This window comes from Leptonychotes weddellii, chromosome 8 (assembly GCF_054177405.1).
Source record: "Leptonychotes weddellii isolate Sample4059 chromosome 8, ASM5417740v2, whole genome shotgun sequence".
Lineage (NCBI taxonomy): Eukaryota > Metazoa > Chordata > Mammalia > Carnivora > Phocidae > Leptonychotes > Leptonychotes weddellii.
Window position 1 is genome coordinate 112,400,683 of NC_138376.1, and position 20,779 is coordinate 112,421,461.

Consider the following 20,779-nt stretch of genomic DNA (forward strand, 5'->3'; position numbering starts at 1 on the left):
GGAGCAGAAAATCTACATAGAAGCCAAGATAAGATTCTAATTTTGCTGCCAGTGCTCTATCCATCCATCTTACCAAGGCATCTCAAGCTACAGGTCCCACACGGCAGAGTAGAGACATTTTTAATTGGAATGCCTTTGGTCAGGACACACTGCAATTCCTCGGGCTCCATCTCTCCCTGCTGCCTATCGCCCTACGTTCATGTTCCCTGCCTGATCTCTGAGGGCAGCTAAGGGGAGCCCCACCAGCTCCCCTGTGCCGCTTGATTTCTCAGAGTCCAAACTCAGCCATAAACTACCATTGATTTGCTCTTCCTCACTAGGTTTCGGGGTACTCTGAGGGTAGAGCTAGATGGGCATGCCACACAGTCAGTTGCTCATGGCACTCCTTCAGAGGCAGTAAAATATCACCAGAAATGGAACGAAGTGTAGAAGGTCCTATGTACCAGAGAGACGTCTCACTGTCTGTCCCAGGGAGAGTCCTGTGTAGTTGATGCACCATTTGAGCTGGGAGATCAGAGGAGGCAAAACTTCCAAAGTATGTTGGCAATCCTGCCAACACGGGTGGGGCCTGCCCACGTGCAAGGCTGTTGTTCTGCTGAAGGGGTGTTAGAGGTGTAGCCCCACTAATACCGGCTAGGAAGGGAATGACCCCCGATCAACCTGGGCAGCCAGGTTATTCCTGCCATGGCTGGCATCACTGGCCAAGTTCGCTGTGACAGATGCCTCTCCTCCTACCATGTACATTTCCAGGACATGAGCAGGAAAAATCTACAATTTTATTGAAATATAACAATTTCAGTTTTATTGAAATACAGTGGACATACAATGTTAGTGCCAAGTGTACAACACAGTGATCTGACAATTCTATACTGTACGCTCTGCTCAGCACAGTAAGGTAGTTACCCTCTGCCACCGTACAACGTTAGTACAAGGTTATGGACTCTACTCCCTGTGCTGTACTTTTTATCTCCGAGAAGTATTTTTAACATGGGGTTTCACTAAATGCCCAGTGTACAAACAGACCACAGTGGCCATGTGCAGTAGGAGCTTCTGGAAGCAGAGTCCCAGGCCCCGGGGCTCCGCTTCTGCAACCTCAGTGTCACCGACCTGCCCAAACCGGGGTTCACATGGACCCGTCAGGATCCCTTCCCCCCTACCTGCTCTCTGGCCAGAGATTCCCTGAGGAAGGGTCTGCATCAAATGGCCCAAATGATGAACTATCTCTCCCTTTCCTTTTTATCTGTAAAAGATTCTTCAAGAGGCATGCACACAGTTTAGAAGTTGAAAAGTTTGAAAAGGGGTATGTGTGAGCTTGGAATTCTGTGACCTCAGCCATGCGATCCTGGAAGGTAAGTGACAGCTGCCTCTGGGAAGCTCCAGAAGGCTCCCAGTTTAAACACAGGTTTCACCCCGCAGTGGTCTTCTCCTAGAATCACTTGGCCACCCCCCTTAAGAACTGTCAAACAAATACTTAAATAACATAAAAAGGATGCCGGACAAGGACGGGGTCCAGGATCAGCCTGGCCGCCACTGGAGCTCTTGCTTATTTTGATTTCTAGGGACTACAAATCACTCTGCTTTGATTGATGACAGCTCACATTTACTGAGTCCTTTCTACCTGCCAAGTGCTGTTCTAAGCACCATGCAGGTAATAGTTCATTTGCAATCACCTTTTAACAACTATGAGGTTGGTACTGTTTTTATCCTCAGTTTATATCTGAAGGGAACTGAGGCAAGATCTGCCCAAGGTTATTCCTCCATGGCCACTGAAACCCAGCCGGCCCAACTCCAAAGCCTCTGGTCTTAACCACTACACTAATGCCCTTCCCTAACCTGCCCGGCCAGGGGCACCTGCTGGCCGCCATGCTCTCAAGATGAGTTCTTAGTCAGTCTCCGCCCCCCACCTACCCCGTCACACTGTTGCTCTTAGTCCAGGTGAGAGCAACATCTTCCCTGGGGGTTAGCCCCTCTGCCCTGCCCTAGAGGGGCTCTCTGTGCCCAATGGGCCACTGCCTCTGCTAGAAAACCCATTCTAGGGAGCCTGAGCTAATACACAACCCACCAAGGAATAAGAAGAGGGTACCCAGAATCAGAGCTTGCACAATGTCAACAAGAGCCCCTAATTTTTTATGTTTCATATATTTAAGCTCCATTTAGAATCTAATTAGATAAAAAGTTTCCATTCATAAAAATGGTAATACCTAAAGGCAAGACAGAAATCCAGAATTTCTATATAAAATATTCCAAATTTTAACTGCTGACAGCTAGGTTGAAAATTTTCAACCCCGTGCAGGTCTAACAAAACATTTCACTGTCTGTGATTCTTACTTTGGAATTTAAAACAGGCCTCAGCTCTCAGTAGATGCTCAATGAGCATTCATTAAGTGCATGAATAAAAAATAAAATGAAACAAAATCCAATAATACTGATTAGATCTGAGACACTACTAGAGTCCTCTTATCTAACTTGTGGCCCATACCTCCTCCAGCCTAATCCAACTCTGAAATGATTAAAAGCTTCTTGAAAGCATTGAGCAAACAAAGATTGGGAGAAGAGGGACAAGGAAATGCTGGGAACAGCCTGTGGCATTAGGACCTGAAATCAGGGAGAGGAGTGGAAAAGGCCCTGAAGATGCCCTTTACCTAAGGTTGACCTTGAAAGAAATTATTTCTGGACCGACTTTCAGCCTTTCCAACATACACATACGTGCGTGTGCACACACACGCACATACACACACACACCCCTTCCTTTTTTACTCCAGGCAGATTTATGGCTGAATATATTATTATTTTATTTGAGCATATCTCCTTTTTCACCTTTGCAATGTAACATAGATAAGGTCCATATCATCTAGTACGTCCTTCAGTAGAAACTTAAGAACTTGGGACTAAAAATATAGTCCCAACTTTGTGATTTTCAAAGCCCTTGCATATCAATCATCTTATTCTATTGTTATAATCCTGTAAGGCAGAAATGATTACCCCGTTTTCCAAATGCAGGAATTAGCCCACTCGATATCACACAGCTAGGCGGTGGCAACGAGGCTCAAGCCCACGGGCCGTGGCTCCAAGGTCAGTGTCGGCATCATGGCAGAGCTGAACACGGTGTTGAGTCAGAGAAGAACTGAGTGTGACAACAAAGGGGTAGCTGAGGACTCTGGGAAGCACGTGCCCTCACTTGGGAAGCAAGGGCAGACCATTTGTTATCACCAGCACTGCCCTGACAGAGGTCAAAACACAATCTGAGTACTTCCTATGAAGGAAAATGGAATTTTAATGAACAGATTTGGTCTTTTTCAGATGAGTGCTAGATTTGGGAGATTTTCATGTCTCAGGTGAAAGGTACAGACCAAAATTAAAAAAAAAAAAAAAAGGAAAGAAAAAACCTAACTAACTCCTCTGCATGTGACAAAATGTACAAGAGTAAGGATCGATAGCACAATGGATTGTAACAGGTCTGTGACAACTGGTGGTGACAGTCAGGCCTAACAAACTGTCTTCTCTCTCAGACTTCATCTGACAGCATTATGCTACAGCTCAAAACACTTCCAGATGGGTTTTTCTCTAGCATTCTAAAAATAGTCAGCTGAAGTAATCTATATGTTCATTGTGCTAATATTGTCAGCCACACAGATTAATCTATTGGTCAGAACTTCCCCTGCGACTCAGGAATGGTCATTAACCCTTTGATTACTCCCCCGGTCATGCTGAACCAAAGGAAGCCTTCATTTAGTCTTAGCGTTTGGCCTTTTGCAGGTGGGAGCTTTCCTTCTGCTGTCCTGGAGGTTGCCAGACTGCCTCAGTGTGGAAGGTGCTCCACTGTTGTGACCGGGATGGGACCTGGTGACCCTGGGACCCCCAAAAAGGTTTTAACACCACTACGGTGTGCCTTTGGGGATGGAGTTTTCCCTCAGGCTTCTGCATATCCCAAGCTATCGAGCAAATGCCTATTGGTCATCAGGGCCCTGAGGTTATCGGGACAGGGATGGAGAGGGATGCATGCCATAGCAGGTCAGCTGCGCTGAGCTCTGGCTCACATTATACCCTACCGGGTAACAATGCTATAAAATCAGAAGCAAGAAAGCAAAAATCAGAATGCTCTTTGGAAGCTACAGGCACATGAACCTAACAGTCTTGTCTGTTTTGAAACCGGAAAAACAAAGCACTTTCCTATCAGTCATCTTACTCTATTGTTTTGATCCTGTAGGGCAGAAATGATTACCCCGTCTTCCAAATGCAGGAACTAGCCTGCTCGATATCACACAGCTACCCGGGAACTTTCCTTCTGCTGTCCTGGAGGTTGCCAGACTGCCTCAGTGTGGAAGGTGCTCCACGGTTGTGGCTGTGATGAGACCCCAAAAAGACTTTAACACAACTACAGTGGGCCTAGGTTCAACCAATGATCTTCCATGCAAGTAAAGTGATTTTTTTCCCCTTGGAAACGGGCAGAGCTCTTATGGCTACATCAAGTTTCTTTGGATCAGCGTTACCAACAGGAATAAGCAAACTATCTCTTCCTTCATGAATAAAAATTATACCTCCTCCCCAGTGAGGGTTCAGTCCAGCCTGGGAACCACCTGAGATTCATAAAGAGTCAAGGTGGCCGACGTGCAGTCTCTCTAGGATCCTTGAGATCTTCTGTGCCCACCTGCATCTTGGACTGTTGACTCTGCGGAGACCAGCTACCTCCCTGGCCACTCATGACTTTGTCTAACTCCAGGTGATCATGACTACGAGGGACTACAAGTGCGGTGGTCTGTAGAATGTGCACGGAGAGCCCGGGGGAGCGTGCAGGGAGAGGTGTCTGCAGCAATGTTCTGAGTCTGACTGCCTGTGCTTAAATCCAGGCTGTGTCTCTTTTCCGACGACCCTGACCACATTACTTCACATTTTTGTACCTGTCTCTTCCTCTGCAAGATGGACAAGATTGCATCTGCCTGGAGTGTTGTCAGAATTAAATGAGGTAAGGTATGAAATCGCTGAAGAGAGTGTCTGATACATTATGTACTTTGGGAGGAAGAGGACTGATGGTAGAGACGTTTCTGACTAGGCACAACTGCCTTCCTACTTTCCAAACCCAGAACAGCAGTTCACCAAACTCCCTGAGCCTGAGCCATTCCCACAGCTCTCTGCTGCCCCCTGCTGACATCTGGTTGATACAAGTAGCGTAACGGTTCTAGCCCTTCCATTCCTTGCCCCGCAAGCACTCTACTGGACCACCAAGCTGAAACACAGAGCATTCCTGTAAAACCCCATGCCTTGGGCCTTGATCTATGCTGTTTCTTCCATCTGGCATGCCCTTCCTTCCTCCCCATTGACCTGTCAAAACCAGGCCCACCTCCAATGCCATGAGACGGACACAGCCTCCCTGTGCTCCCCCCACCAGCACCCCATAACCCACCAGCAGCACTTGACTCCTTCCTCACATCACGTTCTTCTCTGTATTGTAATAAGTTTTGAACTTCTCTTACCGCCTCTTGCGAGGAGGTCAAAACTATGCCTTATTTGTCTCTCGTTGCCCCAGTAGCACGCATGTCATAAAGCTCCTTCACAGAGACATGCTCGGCCGGTACTCGCGCTGGAACTGCAGCCTTGCGATTGCCACACAGCCCCCAGCTGCGTCATCTCTCATGATCTCCCGCTCCAACTATCGCAGTAACCCCCTAACTGGGGTCCCCAGATCCACTCTGGGCCCATCTCCCATCCATTATCCACAGTGCCAACTTTTAGGTGACACTCTACATTCTCCTGCACCAGAGACTTCCCAACTTGGCAGCCCTCTGGCTGGGAGCCTCTCTCCCACCTCACCCCCTCTAACCTTCGGACTTAAGCTCAAACATACCCAAACAAACCTTCCTTGACCCTCTTCCTACATCTGATCTGCCTGTGCATGCTCTCATAGCAGTATCTTCCTAACAAAAATGTCATCATAGTTGTAAATTTCTATTTCTGGTCCTTTGATGAATGCATGTCTTCCCTTAGGACTAGAAGCTCCGCTCCTTTGGGGCTGCATGGAAAAAAAAAAAAAAAGGACTAGAAGCTCCATGGGGACAGGGGCTACATCTGCTTTTCCTCACCATTGTATTCCTACCTGCCAGCATAATGCCACATATACATTAGATATACGATAAATATACGTTTAATAAATAAACAAATCAAAGGAGCCACATTAAACAGAATCTTAGCCAAGGTGCAAAAATCTGTTAAATATATTAAATCTAAAATCTTATACTGATTCCATTTCTATCATTCATATTTAAGTCATTCAATTATAGACAGAAAGGTATGTAGGTAGGTAGGCAGATAGACAGACAGACAGCAAGGGCTTCTCTGAAATACATTCAACAAGAAGCCAGAAAGATTCTTCTGATGCTTACCTTCGGTGCTCATATCTGGTGTCGGCATCCAGATGTAGACCAAGCCTTCTTCCCTATAGAGCTTAATCATGGTGTCTGGTGTCATGGGTTCTGGGTAGCGGTTACAGCCCGAGGAATTCTGTACAATATCCCATTCAGTCTGGAAATTCATTACAGCTGTAATCCCCAATTCATGCTTCAGTTTGATGGTTATATGTTCCACTTGACGAGGGCAGCTACCCAGCCAGATATTTGGTAGAATTCTAATGAGAATATATAGAGGCAACTATTACTATTGTTATTGTCATGGCTTGAACTCTGAGGAGCTGCAGAAAACACGGTGTAATAAAATGCAATTAACCTTTAAATCTGGCACAGGAAAAGCTGCAGTAACAATATTAGATGGTATAATAATATTAGTGATATAATAATACTATTGAAAGAAAAAACACGGGTGGTGTCATTTTTAGGGAAATAATTCTATTAACTAAAATGCTAGGAAATAAGCATTAGCAAGCCAAATCTTGCAACATATTAAAATAAGCCCACTAAGTTGTATTTATTCTTTGAATGTATATGTGGTTCAACATTAGGAAACTCATCAACATATTTGAAACACTAACAAGTTAAAGGCAAAACTTCAATGATTGTATCAGTAAATTCTGGAAAACATTTGCCAAAATTGGCCATTATTCCTGTTTAAAACTCTACATAAAAATTTCAAATAGTACAGAGGCGCCTGGGTGGCTCAGTCGTTAAGCACCTGCCATCGCCTCAGGTCATGATCCCGGGGTCCTGGGATCGAGCCCCACATCAGGCTCTCTGCTCAGCAGGAAGCCTGCTTCTCCCGCTCCCACTCCTCCTGCTTGTGTTCCCTCTCTCGCTGTGTCTCTCTCTCTGTCAAATAAATAAATAAAATCTTTAAAAAAGAAAAAATTTCAAATAGTAGGAAAACTTTTAAACACCAGAAGCTAACAAACAACAATCTTCTTTTAAACAAAATCAAAGTCAAGCTTATATCCATTAGTACCCAACATTGTCCTATATGTTTCATCTAATGCTATAAGAAGAAATAGAACTATCTGGAAAAAAAGAAAAGAAAATGTTCATATTTTTCAAGCATGTTTCTCTATCTAATATCCCAAAGGCTGGACCCCACCCTCAAAGTTTCTGAGTCAGTAGATCTGGGTTGAGAGTCCAAGAATTTGGACTTCTAACAAGTCCCCAGGCAATACTGATGCTGCTCGTTCAGTGCAAAACCTTGAGAAGCACTCCCTAAAAGATTCAATTACAAAAGCTATGCAAATATTAAAAGTATTAAGACATCTGGATGAGGGAAAATGTACAAAAATCAAACAGCTCTTCTCTACTCGCAATAGCCAGGTAGAAATGGGGAAGTGGAGGTGAATCTCATTCAAAAATAGAAAGAAAATTGTAAAACATCTAGGAATACATTTAACCAGAAAGATTTATAAAATTTTATTGGACATTAAGAAAAAAAACAATAGGTAGACATACTGTGATATTATGATTTATAATAAGAAATATGTATTTGGTCTTCATCACAGTTTCCTGAGTGATAAAAGCCATAAAGCTGTCTTTTGTTGTGTTAATGAGGTAACTTTGGACAGCACCCACCCTGGGCTGGTTGGCAGGGGAACCAACTTTGTCACTAGAGGACAGACCTTCCACCCACCCCTCGGCTTCTGGGAGGAGAGAGAGCTGAAGGTTGAACCAATCACCAATGGCCAATGATTTAATCAATCATCCCTATGTAATGAAGCTTCCATAAAACCCAAACGGTCATGATTCCAAGAGCTTCCAGGCTGGTAATGCAGGAAGAGTGGGGCTCCCCAAGAGGGTATAGAAGCTCTATGCCATTTCCCACGTTCCTTGCCCCATGCATCTATGCCATCAGACTGTTCCTGAGTTATACCCTCTTAAAATAAGCCAGTAATCTAGTAAAATGTTTCCTGAGTTCTATGAACTGCTCTAGCAAATTAATCAAACCCCAAATTGGGAAGGGTCATAGTACCTCTGATTTACAGCCTGTCCATCAGAAGCACGGGTAACAACCTTCATTTGCATGTGGCATCTGAAGTGAAGAGTGGGGGAGCATCGTATAGGACTGAACTCTTAACTTGCAGAAGCTGAGGGTATCTCCAGGTAGATAGGGTCAGAATTAAGACACCAAGTTGTTGTCCAGAAAATTAGTTGGATGTATGGGGAAATCCCCTCACCCCACACATACTGGAATTGGGCCCCAGAACCCAAAAGACATATCATGCAAACATCATAAAAATGCAAATATTTTCCAAATAATATATAAACGTAGTGTACATTATAACTTATTGCATGTAGTATATATTGTCTTGCTCACTGATTATTTCACACGGGTACATCCTCTCCATAACTAATGGGTTCCTCCAGAACGAATACTCTGTTTCAACTTTATTTGAATCATGTCACTCAATATAAAGCATTCAGACAACAGTTCATAAATGATGATGGCAAACATCACTTGATGCTCACCAGTGTTCCCAGCTATCCTCTTTCAAGCATGGAGGACTAACCTACTTCTCTGCTTGAAAGTTCGAGCTCCTGACTTACTTTTGTCAATAGAAAGTGAGCTGAAGTAACATGTGTCCCTTCCGGAGGGACATATTTAAGACCTCGTGCACAATGCTCTATGCTCTGTCTTTCACTGCTATGGTGATCACGGAAACACATGTGGATACTGAGCTACTGGAAGACTGAAGTAGCTTCGAATGGTAAGCTACCTTGGGAGGCCGGCTGCCCTGGAGAGCCAATGGCTCGTTGCATTAAGCCATTGTTTGTTCCCACAGGGTAATCTGACTTGTTCTAATACAGTGCCTAAATAATTAATTCCTTAAAGTCCCTAATGCGCAGGAAAGAAGTTGAGCAGAGGGGCTACACTTTTATAAAGTTACTTTCATATTGAGCTTAAGGCAGTCCTTCTCAGCTGGGGACAATTTTCTTTCCCAAGGGCTATTTGGCAATGATTATGGAGGCATTTTAGATGATGACGCTGGGTGGTGCTGATGGCACCTCGTAGATTGAGACCGGGGATGTTGCTAAACATCCTACAATGCACAGGACAGCTCCCACAACAAAGGATTATCAAGACCAAAACGTCAATAATGCTGTGATTAAGAAGCCTTGTTTAGGAGAATAGAAGTGGAATAGAACTCCTTACTCTATCTAGGAAGAAAGGGAATATGGGGCCACAGTCTGTGGCTCATTGGTGATGTCATTCTGATGATAAGATGGTATTCCGTATCATATTTTTAAATATGTATGTATGTATGTAGGGACATATGTATGTATAGAAAGAGAGACACCTAGAAAGTGAAGCAAAAGTCTAATATAACATAGCTGAATAGCACTACAACATTTTAAGGGGTGTGTAATGGAAAGGACACCAAACACAAGCAAGAAAAAATGCCAATCATAACATGATCATTTTAAAAGCACTCGGTAACAACTGTCTGACATTAGGTCAAGTTATTTATCATCTCTAAGCCTTTGGTGGTCTTCTCTCTAAAATGGGTCTAAAAATAACTAATTCACGGAAAGTAAATACAAATAAATAAGGTATTTGAATAGGACTGATATTAGTGGATGTACAATAAATGCAAGTTATGTCTATTTGTTATAATTTACTTATTTTAGTAATTTATTTTGTATTGTACTGACTATTCAGATAAATTTCCATTGTTCTGTGTATCCTTCATTAGAATGCTACAGAGTTTAGGATACTCATCCTATTTTCTTAAATGAAATCTAGCTTGCTTTTGTGTTTTGGTTCTTTTTTTTTTTCCTTTTGGCTGTTGTTGTTGTCATTGTTAATGCTAATGTAAGAAGCCAGGTGACTAATCCTCAAATATGGGTATTACCCATCCACAATGAAAATATCTCTCAAGATCTAGCATCACCTAAAACTTGAATCCTACTTACCCTCCAGGAGAAGATAAACCAATTTTTATTGCTGCTTGGGCTCTAAGCCTGATAGGTTATTAGGCATTTCTTATGGGCTATTGAAGATGATTATGGAAAAAATAAAGGCAACAAAATTTAAAATAAAGAGAATAGTTAGAGAAAAAACCTAATGGTATTGTGAGGACGAGCATGGGATCCAAAGGCCTTTCACTTTATTCTTGACCCTAAAGAATTCTCAAATATCCCATGAGGCCAGGAGGCCAACAGAAAAGTCGTTAGTAGGGACACTTGGAGAGTGCTCAAGAGATGTGCTTGACCAGGACACTGTTAGCTGAGTATTCAGTCTTCACAAGAATGGAAAGGACACACAGGCTAGGTCACTGGCCCCTCCCTCTGGCTGTTGAGTGAGAGCAGGGACCAGCTCTATCTACATGCTCCATCCCTCCTTCCATCATCCCTTAAAGCTTTCTCCTCCAGTTCCCTGCGGGAGGCCTAGTGGGCAGCAGTGGTGGGCTGTCATGCTAGTGGTGGGCTGCAGGGCTGAACGGACCACACTAAAGTTTCCAAAGCTGGAAAAGAGGGCAGTAGACACCCCAGTGATATAACCAAGAAATATAACCTTTTGAACAACAGTGCATTTTTATTGGTAAAATTTTGAAGTGGACTGGTAAAATATTAAAATGAATATTCAGGACAGGCAAGCTAAATTCCAAACGTTACTCAGAGTTCTCCGGAATATTGCACTCTTTGAGCGCACAGCACTTAGTATGTAGCTAGAGAATAAATGCCAAAATAAGTGTCTGCATGCAAGATTTGAATAAAGACAAAAGAATAGTGCATAGAGATATACAAAGAGCAAATCATACAAAATAAGAAATCAGAATGCCAAGCCAGAGTCAGTATATAGAATCACACTGTGTTACTGGGGGGGAAAAAAAAGGTGTTACTCTACCATCTCTTTCAGCCCTGGTCTTCAAGTGTATTTTAACTGGGGACCTCAGGAAACTCAGAACAAGTCAAAGGTAAACAGGCCCAAAGTTGGTACCTTTCCCACATCAAGTTTTTAATGGAAATAAGCGCTTGGAATACACACTTATACATTCCCACACACACATCAACACTAGCTTCTGAATCAGGTATCGCTAACTTTTTAATAACAATTCTTCCTCTAGGGCGCCTGGGTGGCTCAGTTGGTTAAGCGACTGCCTTCGGCTCAGGTCATGATCCTGGAGTCCCTGGATCGAGCCCCGCATCGGGCTCTCTGCTCGGCAGGGAGTCTGCTTCTCCCTCTGACCCTCCCCCCTCTCATGTGCTCTCTCTCATTCTCTCTCTCTCAAATAAATAAATAAAATCTTTAAAAAAAAAAAAAAATTCTTCCTCTAGAAGTGCCTCAAGTCAGAGTCCATATTTAAGAAATGAGTATAGGCCGCCTGGTTGGCTCAGCTGGTTAAGCGACTGCCTTCGGCTCAGGTCATGATCCTGGAGTCCCGGTATCAAGTCCCGCATCGGGATCCCTGCTCAGCAGGGAGTCTGCTTCTCCCTCTGACCCTCCTCCCTCTCATGCTCTGTCTCAAATAAATAAATAAAATCTTTAAAAAAAAAAAAAAGAAATGAGTATAAATTCTTAAATTCCTGATTTTTTAAGCAAGATGTGCTGAATCTAGGAGGTAGATCACTAAAGATAAATTGGAAAACAAGTGTTGTGTTGAAGAATAGAGAATTAAAGTTATAAAGTAAATGGTACGGAACCATTATATGAGATGTGGAGCCAGAGGACTGTTTGTGGGAAACACACAAATCAATGGATCCTGCTTCCTTAGCCAAAGTGCCCTTTATATGCATCTTATTTCAGCTTGTTGTCTCTAATAATAGGTGGTATATTTCTAGCTACATGATACATTGGAGGTAATAGGATGCATGATGTACTTTCTAAACAGTAATTAGACTTTTGCTTATACACTCAAAAGAGAATGATTTGACACCATTAAAAATCAATTTTTACTCATCTCATCTTTTAATCTTCTCTTGGCATCAATGGCACTTTAAATAATTTTAAAAATCAGGATTTTTTAAGGTAAAAAGAAGCTTGTTGAAATATGGGATTTAGGGAATAAAATCCTCTGTAAAGGTAGTTTTGATGCAAGACATACAAAACTTCAAAGATATAATAATGAAATTAAAAAATAAATAGATCACAATTATATTATAAATTATACTGTAAAACTTCCAGAGAATTACTACTTTATGAATAGCTCACTATTGGTCATGAGTTACATCAGATTTCTGGCAGCTCAACTATAGATCATCTGAAAAGGTCGGAGGAAACCACTGCACCTAACGGGTATTGACAATCAACCCAGAAGTTCCCAAACCTGACTTTGCATTCAAGCCACATGAGTTTTTATAAAAACTTGTATTACCAACATCTAGTCCAGAGGTTATCAGTCATTAAGTGTCTGTGGAGTGAGGTCTATGATTCTGTGGATTTTTTTTTCAAGAAATTAACCAGGTTATATATATTACATATGCAGCCAGATTCCAAAACCACTAGCCTGGCCAATCCCAATAAATATGTAGGAAGTTAGTATAGAGATCTCAATACCTTTTAATAGCACCAAAAAATACAGCAATGAAAGGGCATGGATTGCTCAGCCCTACACACGCATATAAGAGTTAAGTCCTTACCATTCTCCAAAAATACTTTCAAGACTAAAAATGATCCCCAGACAGAAAGTGGGGAATGGGAAACTGTTAGGAAAGAGTAGCTATGAGGATGTGTGTCTATGTGTTTAATAGGTAGCATCTTCTAAAAAGTCAAAACTAAATCTACTTCTGAGTCATGACAAGTATTTAATATAGCAACATTCATTAAGAACGTACTTTGGCCAAAAAAACGAATGTACTTTTGAAGATAAAAGATTTATTCATTTGAGTTTTGACTACTGCCACCATGATTCAACAAAATTGTATTTAAATAAAATCCATCCTAGTAATGTTACAACTTAGCTAAAGACCGGGGATGGGGGGCGGTGGGGGTGAGGGTTTCGGGAGTAGATGGATAGCTGACATTCTGGAACCTTACTTTGTTGGACTGCAAATCAAAATCAATTTCACTCATTTGGGTGAATCTGGATTTGTGGTTCCAGGTAATGATATCACAATACTACAATGTTCGCTTCACCTGTCAGGCGGGGCCCCTGTTACAACAGCTAGTGAAGTGTATGAATCAGAGCCCGCTTGTTCCATCTGTGCTGTCAGTCAAAGGGGGCCTTACTGGCAAAAATGAGTACATCAGACAGAATCATCATCCAAGCACTTTGCAGAAAATACCACCGGGTTTTGACAGGAGGAGGGGGCATAGGAAAAACAGAAGATATCAGCAAATAAGCCAGTTGTATGGACTCCACATCTCAAGTTCCATCACTAATGGCCTTGAAAAATGGCAAAATAACCTCTTCCTGAAGGTGAAAATTAGCATTATATTTTGTCCATAAGAAAAAAAAGTTAGGAAACACGGGATGATGAGATCAATGTGTGAACATAGGATTTGTTTATTTTTTATCACCCCAAGAGACCACAACTATTAAAAGCAGTGCCTTCTTCTAAGCCATAAAAACACAGCACCATTTCAAAGAGGGAGAAAATGGATTTTGCTGAGGTTCTTCATAAAACCCAGCTAATGATTCAGGAGTTTTAAAAAAAAAAAAATGATTAGCACATTTTCTAAGTTGGATAATTTTGTTGCATTTACCTTATTTAATATTTTATGGGCAATTCAACGTGAAATTAAAATGTGATCTGGCTTTTAAATAATGGGTAAAGAAAAAAAAGTCTATCAGTCCTATCATTTAGATCTCATTACTGGGAAAGCAAGAGAAACGTTAAAATCAACCTCCAGTAAGCTCCAAGCTTCATTAGCACATGTAACTCCTTCTGCTAAAAATCTGCCCTCTAGTGTTAAGTGTTACGTTATTAATAACAAATTTCTACCCCAAAGACTCCAGTTAAGGCTGAATGACTGCAAAAAAGACAAATTTCAATTTAGAGAGTGATACTCACTTCTTTATTTAAAAAATAGTTTTATTATAGTTTGCTTATAGGTTATAGACTACAGTATATAGAGAGCACATGCTAATTTCTACAGGTACACTTAGTTTCTTAGATTTTTTTTGGATGTGCTATGTAGTTTATAGCCACATGAAGCAAATATTTTTGTCATATGTTTTTATTTTCTATATTTAAAATGCTATATAATAATTATTAAGGTCTGTTATGGATTGACTTGAGTTTCCCCAAAATTTCCATGTTGAAGTCCTAACCCCAGCACCTTAGATGTCACCTCACTTGGAGATAGGGTCCCTACAGAGGTAATCAAGTTAAAATGAAGCCATTAGGGTACACTCTAATCCAGTATGTGTTATTCTTATAAGGGGAAATTTGGACACAAACACATACAGAGAGAAGATGATGTGAAGATAAAAGAAGACAGCTGTCTACAAGGCAAGGAGAAGGGCTTAAAATAGATCCTTCTCTCAAAGCCCTCGGAATGAATCAACCCTGTAGACACAGTGATCCTGAACTTTTAGCCTCCAGAACTGAAACAAAAATTTTCTGTTGTTTAAAAACCATCACAGTTCATGGTACTTTGTTAGAGCAGCCCCAGAAAACTAATACAAAGTCTAAACATTCAGACTTAAAATATATACATTCAACCATCCAGATTCTTCAAATATCCATAAATGAGGTATACTTAAAGTAAAACATTTTAATAGATATTTTTCACCTTTCATTCTGATCTTTGAAATTCTACAATTAGCTTTTGATTGTGGCATCCCAGTTCTCCTCTTATACAATAGCACTACCCATTCTCATTCCTTGACTCATGTCCTTCAGTCCATCACTTGAGCATCTCCAACATGGCAGACAAGATCATCAGGCCCCTGGTTGTGCTATTTGGGTTTCCTTCTTAATCTAATAGCTCAGTTCTAAAGTTCTGAACTTTAGAACTAGATACCTAATTTTCATAAATACAGTACAGTCTTGGGCCTGTTGGCTTAGCTTTCAGAGAATGGATCTCAATGGAAAATCACCTGAAATGTATAAGAGCACAGTCTTCGGACTCACAACTTGTTAAGATTCTGAGTCCAAGGGTGGCTCAGTCAGTTAAACGTCTGCCTTAGGCTCAGGTCATGATCCCAGAGTCCCAGGATCAAGTCCCTCATCAGGCTCCCTGCTCCGTGGGGGGTCTGCTTCTCCCTCTGCCCCTCACCCCACTCATGCTCTCTGTCTCGTTCTCTTGCCAATAAATAATAAATAAATAAATAAAGTTTTTAACAACAAAAAAAAGAAGATTCTGAGTCCAAGAGACTTTGGCTTTCTTGGTTTTGAGGCTTTGTTGCCCTGAAATTTGGTTTATATGCCACACTGACAGATTATAGCAATAAATAAGGCAACTGTCACACTTCACTTTCTTAGTCAGTCAAGGTAATACAAAGATTGAGGCAAATAACTAGGCTAAGCAGCCTCAGTTGGTTACTGTGATACAAAGTTCAACAAAATGTTCTGTCTCTTGGCATGTTAATTTTGCTTCCAATGCTGAGCACTCCTTGAAAGAGTAAAATGTCATGTTTAATACGTTCTCACATAATGAACTTGAAAGGATTTGTTTAAAATTAATCACTTGCATAATGAACTAGTAACCACTGAAGATCAAGGAAGTAATTAACAATTAAATGTAAGATTTTTTCCTGTATTTGTTTTAATTTTTTTTTTAAGATTTTATTTATTTATTTGACAGAGACAGACACAGCGAGAGAGGGAACACAAGCAGGGGGAGTGGGAGAGGGAGAAGCAGGCTTCCCGCCGAGCAGGGAGCCCGATGTGGGACTCGATCCCAGGACCCTGGGATCATGACCTGAGCTGAAGGCAGTCGCCTAACCAACTGAGCCACCCAGGCGCCCTCCTGTATTTGTTTTAAAGTCATTCCATCCATTTAACAAATAGGTAACGATGCCTCCTTTTTGCCAGGCAGTCAACGGCCAACGGTGAGCAAGACAGTCAAGGTATATGCCCTCACGCAAGCCTGCATTCTTGGAGGAAGACAGGCAGTGAGCAAATGAACATGCAAAATGTATAATATTTATTTGTAATGTGCTATTGAGGACACAAACAGGGAGTTAAAATAGAAAATCACAGGAAAGCCAGACTTCAGATAAGACAGTGAGGAAGGTCCTCCCCAAAAAGGTGACATTAAAACCGAGACCTGATGTGGGAAAAGAGTGAGACATTCAACATTCCTATGGTGAGAAAGAGTGAGGTAGACTTTAGGAACTGAGAGAAGCCCAGAAAGGGCAAGAGAGGGGCATGGCATGACTTAGATTGAGAAGACCCTGTAGGGCCTCACTGACCTGCTAGGGAATTTGCATAACACCACAAATGCAATGAAAAAGCAGTGAGAGGTTGTTAAGTGGAGGAGTTACATGGACTTGTTTTAGCATTTTTAAAGGGTGACTCTAGCTGTTAGTGGAAAATGGATTGGGCAGAAGATAGAGCAGGAAACTATCGAGGAAAAGGGAAGACCTTTGGGAGAGTGATGGCTTGGGATAGTTATTGGTGCAGATAGAGAAAAGTGGATTAACTCAAAATGTACTTTAGTGGTGGAACCAGCAGGATTTGCACATTAATTAGACGAAAGAGTAGAGAGAAAGTGAAAATTCAAAAATGACTCTAAGTTTACTAATGTGATACTATAATCTACAGTTTCTTAACCAGGTCTGCCTTCAATGCAGCCTGGAGCTCTCTAAGTTTATTTACTATGTATTTTTACAAGTTTCAGAGTAACCAACATTTTATACACCAGGCATCATGCTTATGGCATCCATATGCTTAAAGGCTTAATGATATCTAACTATTCAAACTTCTTTTCAGTTTTCCACACAAATCATTATATCCGTTATAGAAATGTTAATAACATAGGGGTTTTATTGATGTAAGAACTTTGTATGCAGGATAAGTTGACTATCAACTAGATTTACCTCATTTCAAGGAAATATCCACTGTAGACCAAGTGGTACACAGGAAACTGATTTATTTATTTAATCAATTCACTAAAGAGATATTATTAAAATTTATTTTTTATACCTGTGGGTCTTTATTTCAGCTCTAGAACAACAACAAAAAAGGAACTTAAAACGTATGACAGCAAATGAAAAAAATGCATTTTTCTTCTTTTTTACAGTGATTCTTCAATACCAACCAATCATCTGATTAATTAAAATACAAGAAATTTCTAGTATGAAAAAAAAATTCTATTCAGTACTTGGAACACAATAGGTGTTTTCGCTATAGTTTTCTTGACCAAAAAAAAGTGTGGGATAGTTGTACAATTATTATCCATCTAAACCAGAGCTTCTCAAATATTAATGTGGAGACACATCATCTAGGGATCATCTCAAGATGCAGATAGTGATTCGGTAAATCTGGGATGGAGCCTAAGATTCTGCATTTTTACAAGCTCCCCTGTAGTACCAAGGCCGCTGGCCCTTGTAGCAAGGAGTACTCTAATGGTATTCGACCTAAATACTATCATTATTTTATTATACATCACAGCAGTTCACTATAGTTCAGTACTCAGTACTTCAGTACTCAGGCACACTGATGAGTAAAAGAAGATCGTCCTGCTAGAACAAACAGGAAGACAAGCATTTTATCTCTACTACTGATGCTAGTATTAGAGGCCTAATATTAACCATGCAAAGAGAACGTTATTTTTTTAAATTCTAATTACGGAACATTTTAAAATCTCTTTAGTCCTCTTTCTTGATTTTCCAGGGAAGAACCTGCAAGAAGCCAAATGACTGTCTTACGTAACAAACTTCCTTGGCTCTAAAACATTCCTCCTTTCTCCTTTTTTATAGTGCTCATCGGCTTCATGATAGAGACCTAAAATTTCCTTTTGTGTCATCTTTTTAAAATGTAGTTGGAGATTTTTTTACATGTAGATGCTGAAAATCAGGGAAAACTCACGTAAGACTTGAAATGTATAGGGAGGGCATCAAGGGAATTAAATGGTTGAAAACTCTGATGCCATTAGCAGTGTTGCAGCAAGGGGTGTTAGAAATTAGGTAAGGTTCCAGAAAGACCAACAAAAAACACCTCCTCTTCCCCTTCAAGACGTTAGTAGTTAGGATGGTAAGACCAGGAGAGATGTTAAACCACAAATATTCTAATACTGAGACCTACCAAAGCCCTGGGACATTTTGCTTCTTTCATTCAGCCTGAAGTCAGGGCACATACAGTATATTTCACAATGTACAGAGAGAAGTCATGGTACCAGGAAAACCTCCTAAAGATAATGCAAATCGAAAAGGCCTCTTTTAAATTACCCACAGATCCTGAAGATCCAGAGCTATGGGAAAAGAGGCCAGGAATTAGTGATACTTCATCTCCTTATGTTATCCCTAACTAGGAGAGGTCTTAAACAGACATGTAGTCTAATACAATTCACAAACAGGCTAAGTCCCAATCATACCCCAACCAAAATTGTCATATTTAAATTGGTAATCTTCAACAACCCCAGTCATGGAGAGAGTGCATGCAGTTACATGGTGCTCTTATCGGCAGCTAATTTGTTCTGGCAAGACCTTCCCAATAGAGTTTTATTTAAGATCATCCATTCCACTGACCACTCATTGAAGTGCTCAGTTGGTAGAAATCAGCCTTAATTTTTTTAAGCTAAAATTGCCTCTTCCGTGTTTCATAGCCCAGGACATTGTCATTTCCATCTGGTGCTATGCAAGTGTTTCAATTTCTTCAAGACTTTTGAAGATATTTATTCTGCACTCACAACTGGGCTTAAGTGTATGGAGAAATGTTAGGATCTCAAACTTTTTAAACATATCTGATATCTAAAGCATATGTCCCTTAAACAATATGAACCAACCATAGGCTCCCATTAAGAGAATTCAGTCTAGTGTCAGAGAGCCAACACCTATCAAGTCCCATCCAGCACAACTGATACTCAACAGACAGTTTAATGTATTCCTATCTCAGTTCCATCTCTGTTCCAGATTATATCCCTAGGTGATAGCATGTATCCTATTGATCACTTCCATTACCACACATACACCCAGTTTATTTTTACTAATGTTTCTGTCTCCTTCGTAAGTTCTCTTAAGTGTGAGTGTTTCTCAGAGTTCCAGACTGTAAGTCATCTCCCAAATATACACTGCCATCTATAACTGTCATCTACATGCTGGTAAATTCCAAAACTATTGCCTCCAGCTCAGACCTCAGTGCCCTACTGGAATTCTCCATTCAATGTCCCATAAGTACCAAATGAACTCATCTTCACCATCTTTCACTCTTTGCTCCCTACCCAAAACCCTAATTTTCCTCTGGTGTTCTTGGTCTCTGTAAATTATCCCGCAGCTGCCCAATCATCTAAGCCAGGAAACTTCACTTAATTCTTCTCTCTTCCCCTTCTTACAGTCATTAACCCATAGAAGTCAATCTCCTAAATAGCTGTCTATATTAGCTAGTCTACATTATCTCCTAGTCTACATTAGCATTGCTTCCCTTCAGATCTTCAACACTCACGAAGTGAATTACACCAACAGCCTCCTAAGTGACCTCCCAGTCTGTCTCCCTTCCACACTGTAGCTACAGTAATCTTGCTAAAACAGAAATCTGATCATGTGACTCCCCTACCTAAAATAGTCAGATGCCTACCCATCACTTTTATATAAAGTCTATAAGCCTTTGGTCTGATATTTGGAATCTGACCCTACATACATCTCTGATTCCACATCCCCAAGTGAACCCCACCCTCCAATTTAGGAGAGATATTTGTAATTCTCCTGAATGCCCTGTGTTCTTTCGCTGCTGCTTAACCTGATGTTCTTCCTTTTAAAATGCATTTTCAGTGCTCATCTATCTGATTAAGCCTATTCAGTCTTCTCTGATTGCCCATAATCTCACTTAGGTCCTCCTTCTTTGTGTCCCCATAACATAAATGAACACACACCTCTATTTCCAGCTCTGGACTCTCACTCTGAAATGTTGGTTGTACTGAGCATTTCCTCCTCTATACTGTGAGCTGCTTGAGAACAAGAATGATCTTATTGAGTGCCGTATTCCCAGAACTTAACAGTGTACCCAGTACATTGTTAGCAATTAAAAGCAAACAGGTGACTGAAAGAATAAATAAATGAGTGAATGAACAACTATAGAAATGTCTTTATTTACGATATTTGGTTCATTCGACTATATGAGGATTTATTCAACTATCATCAATTGATCAGCGTTTCTATGACTTTTGCAAAACTGTGGTAAAGATATTTTAACTGTGTTATCCCAAAAATATATGTATTAAATTGCTGGTTGAAATCAGTTCAAAAATAACAATTTTCTCTGTAATGTGGAAGCTGTTTTTAGGCAAAATATAAAACTATGTCTCTTAATAT

At 40.9% G+C, this 20,779-nt stretch overlaps 1 protein-coding gene across 4 annotated transcripts in view; it reads right to left on the reverse strand.

Moving 5' to 3' along the window:
* EPM2A (EPM2A glucan phosphatase, laforin) overlaps positions 1–20,779 on the reverse strand; it is a 95,280-nt gene that overhangs the window by 3,836 nt on the left and 70,665 nt on the right. For 3 of the 4 annotated variants that reach the window (XM_081829097.1, XM_081829098.1, XM_081829099.1), the window contains one exon: positions 6,378–6,619. The exons of the other annotated variant lie outside the window; for it this stretch is intronic. In XM_081829097.1, the coding sequence (XP_081685223.1) occupies positions 6,378–6,619 (242 nt within the window). The remainder of the gene's footprint in view (positions 1–6,377; positions 6,620–20,779) is intronic. 4 annotated transcript variants of the gene reach the window in all.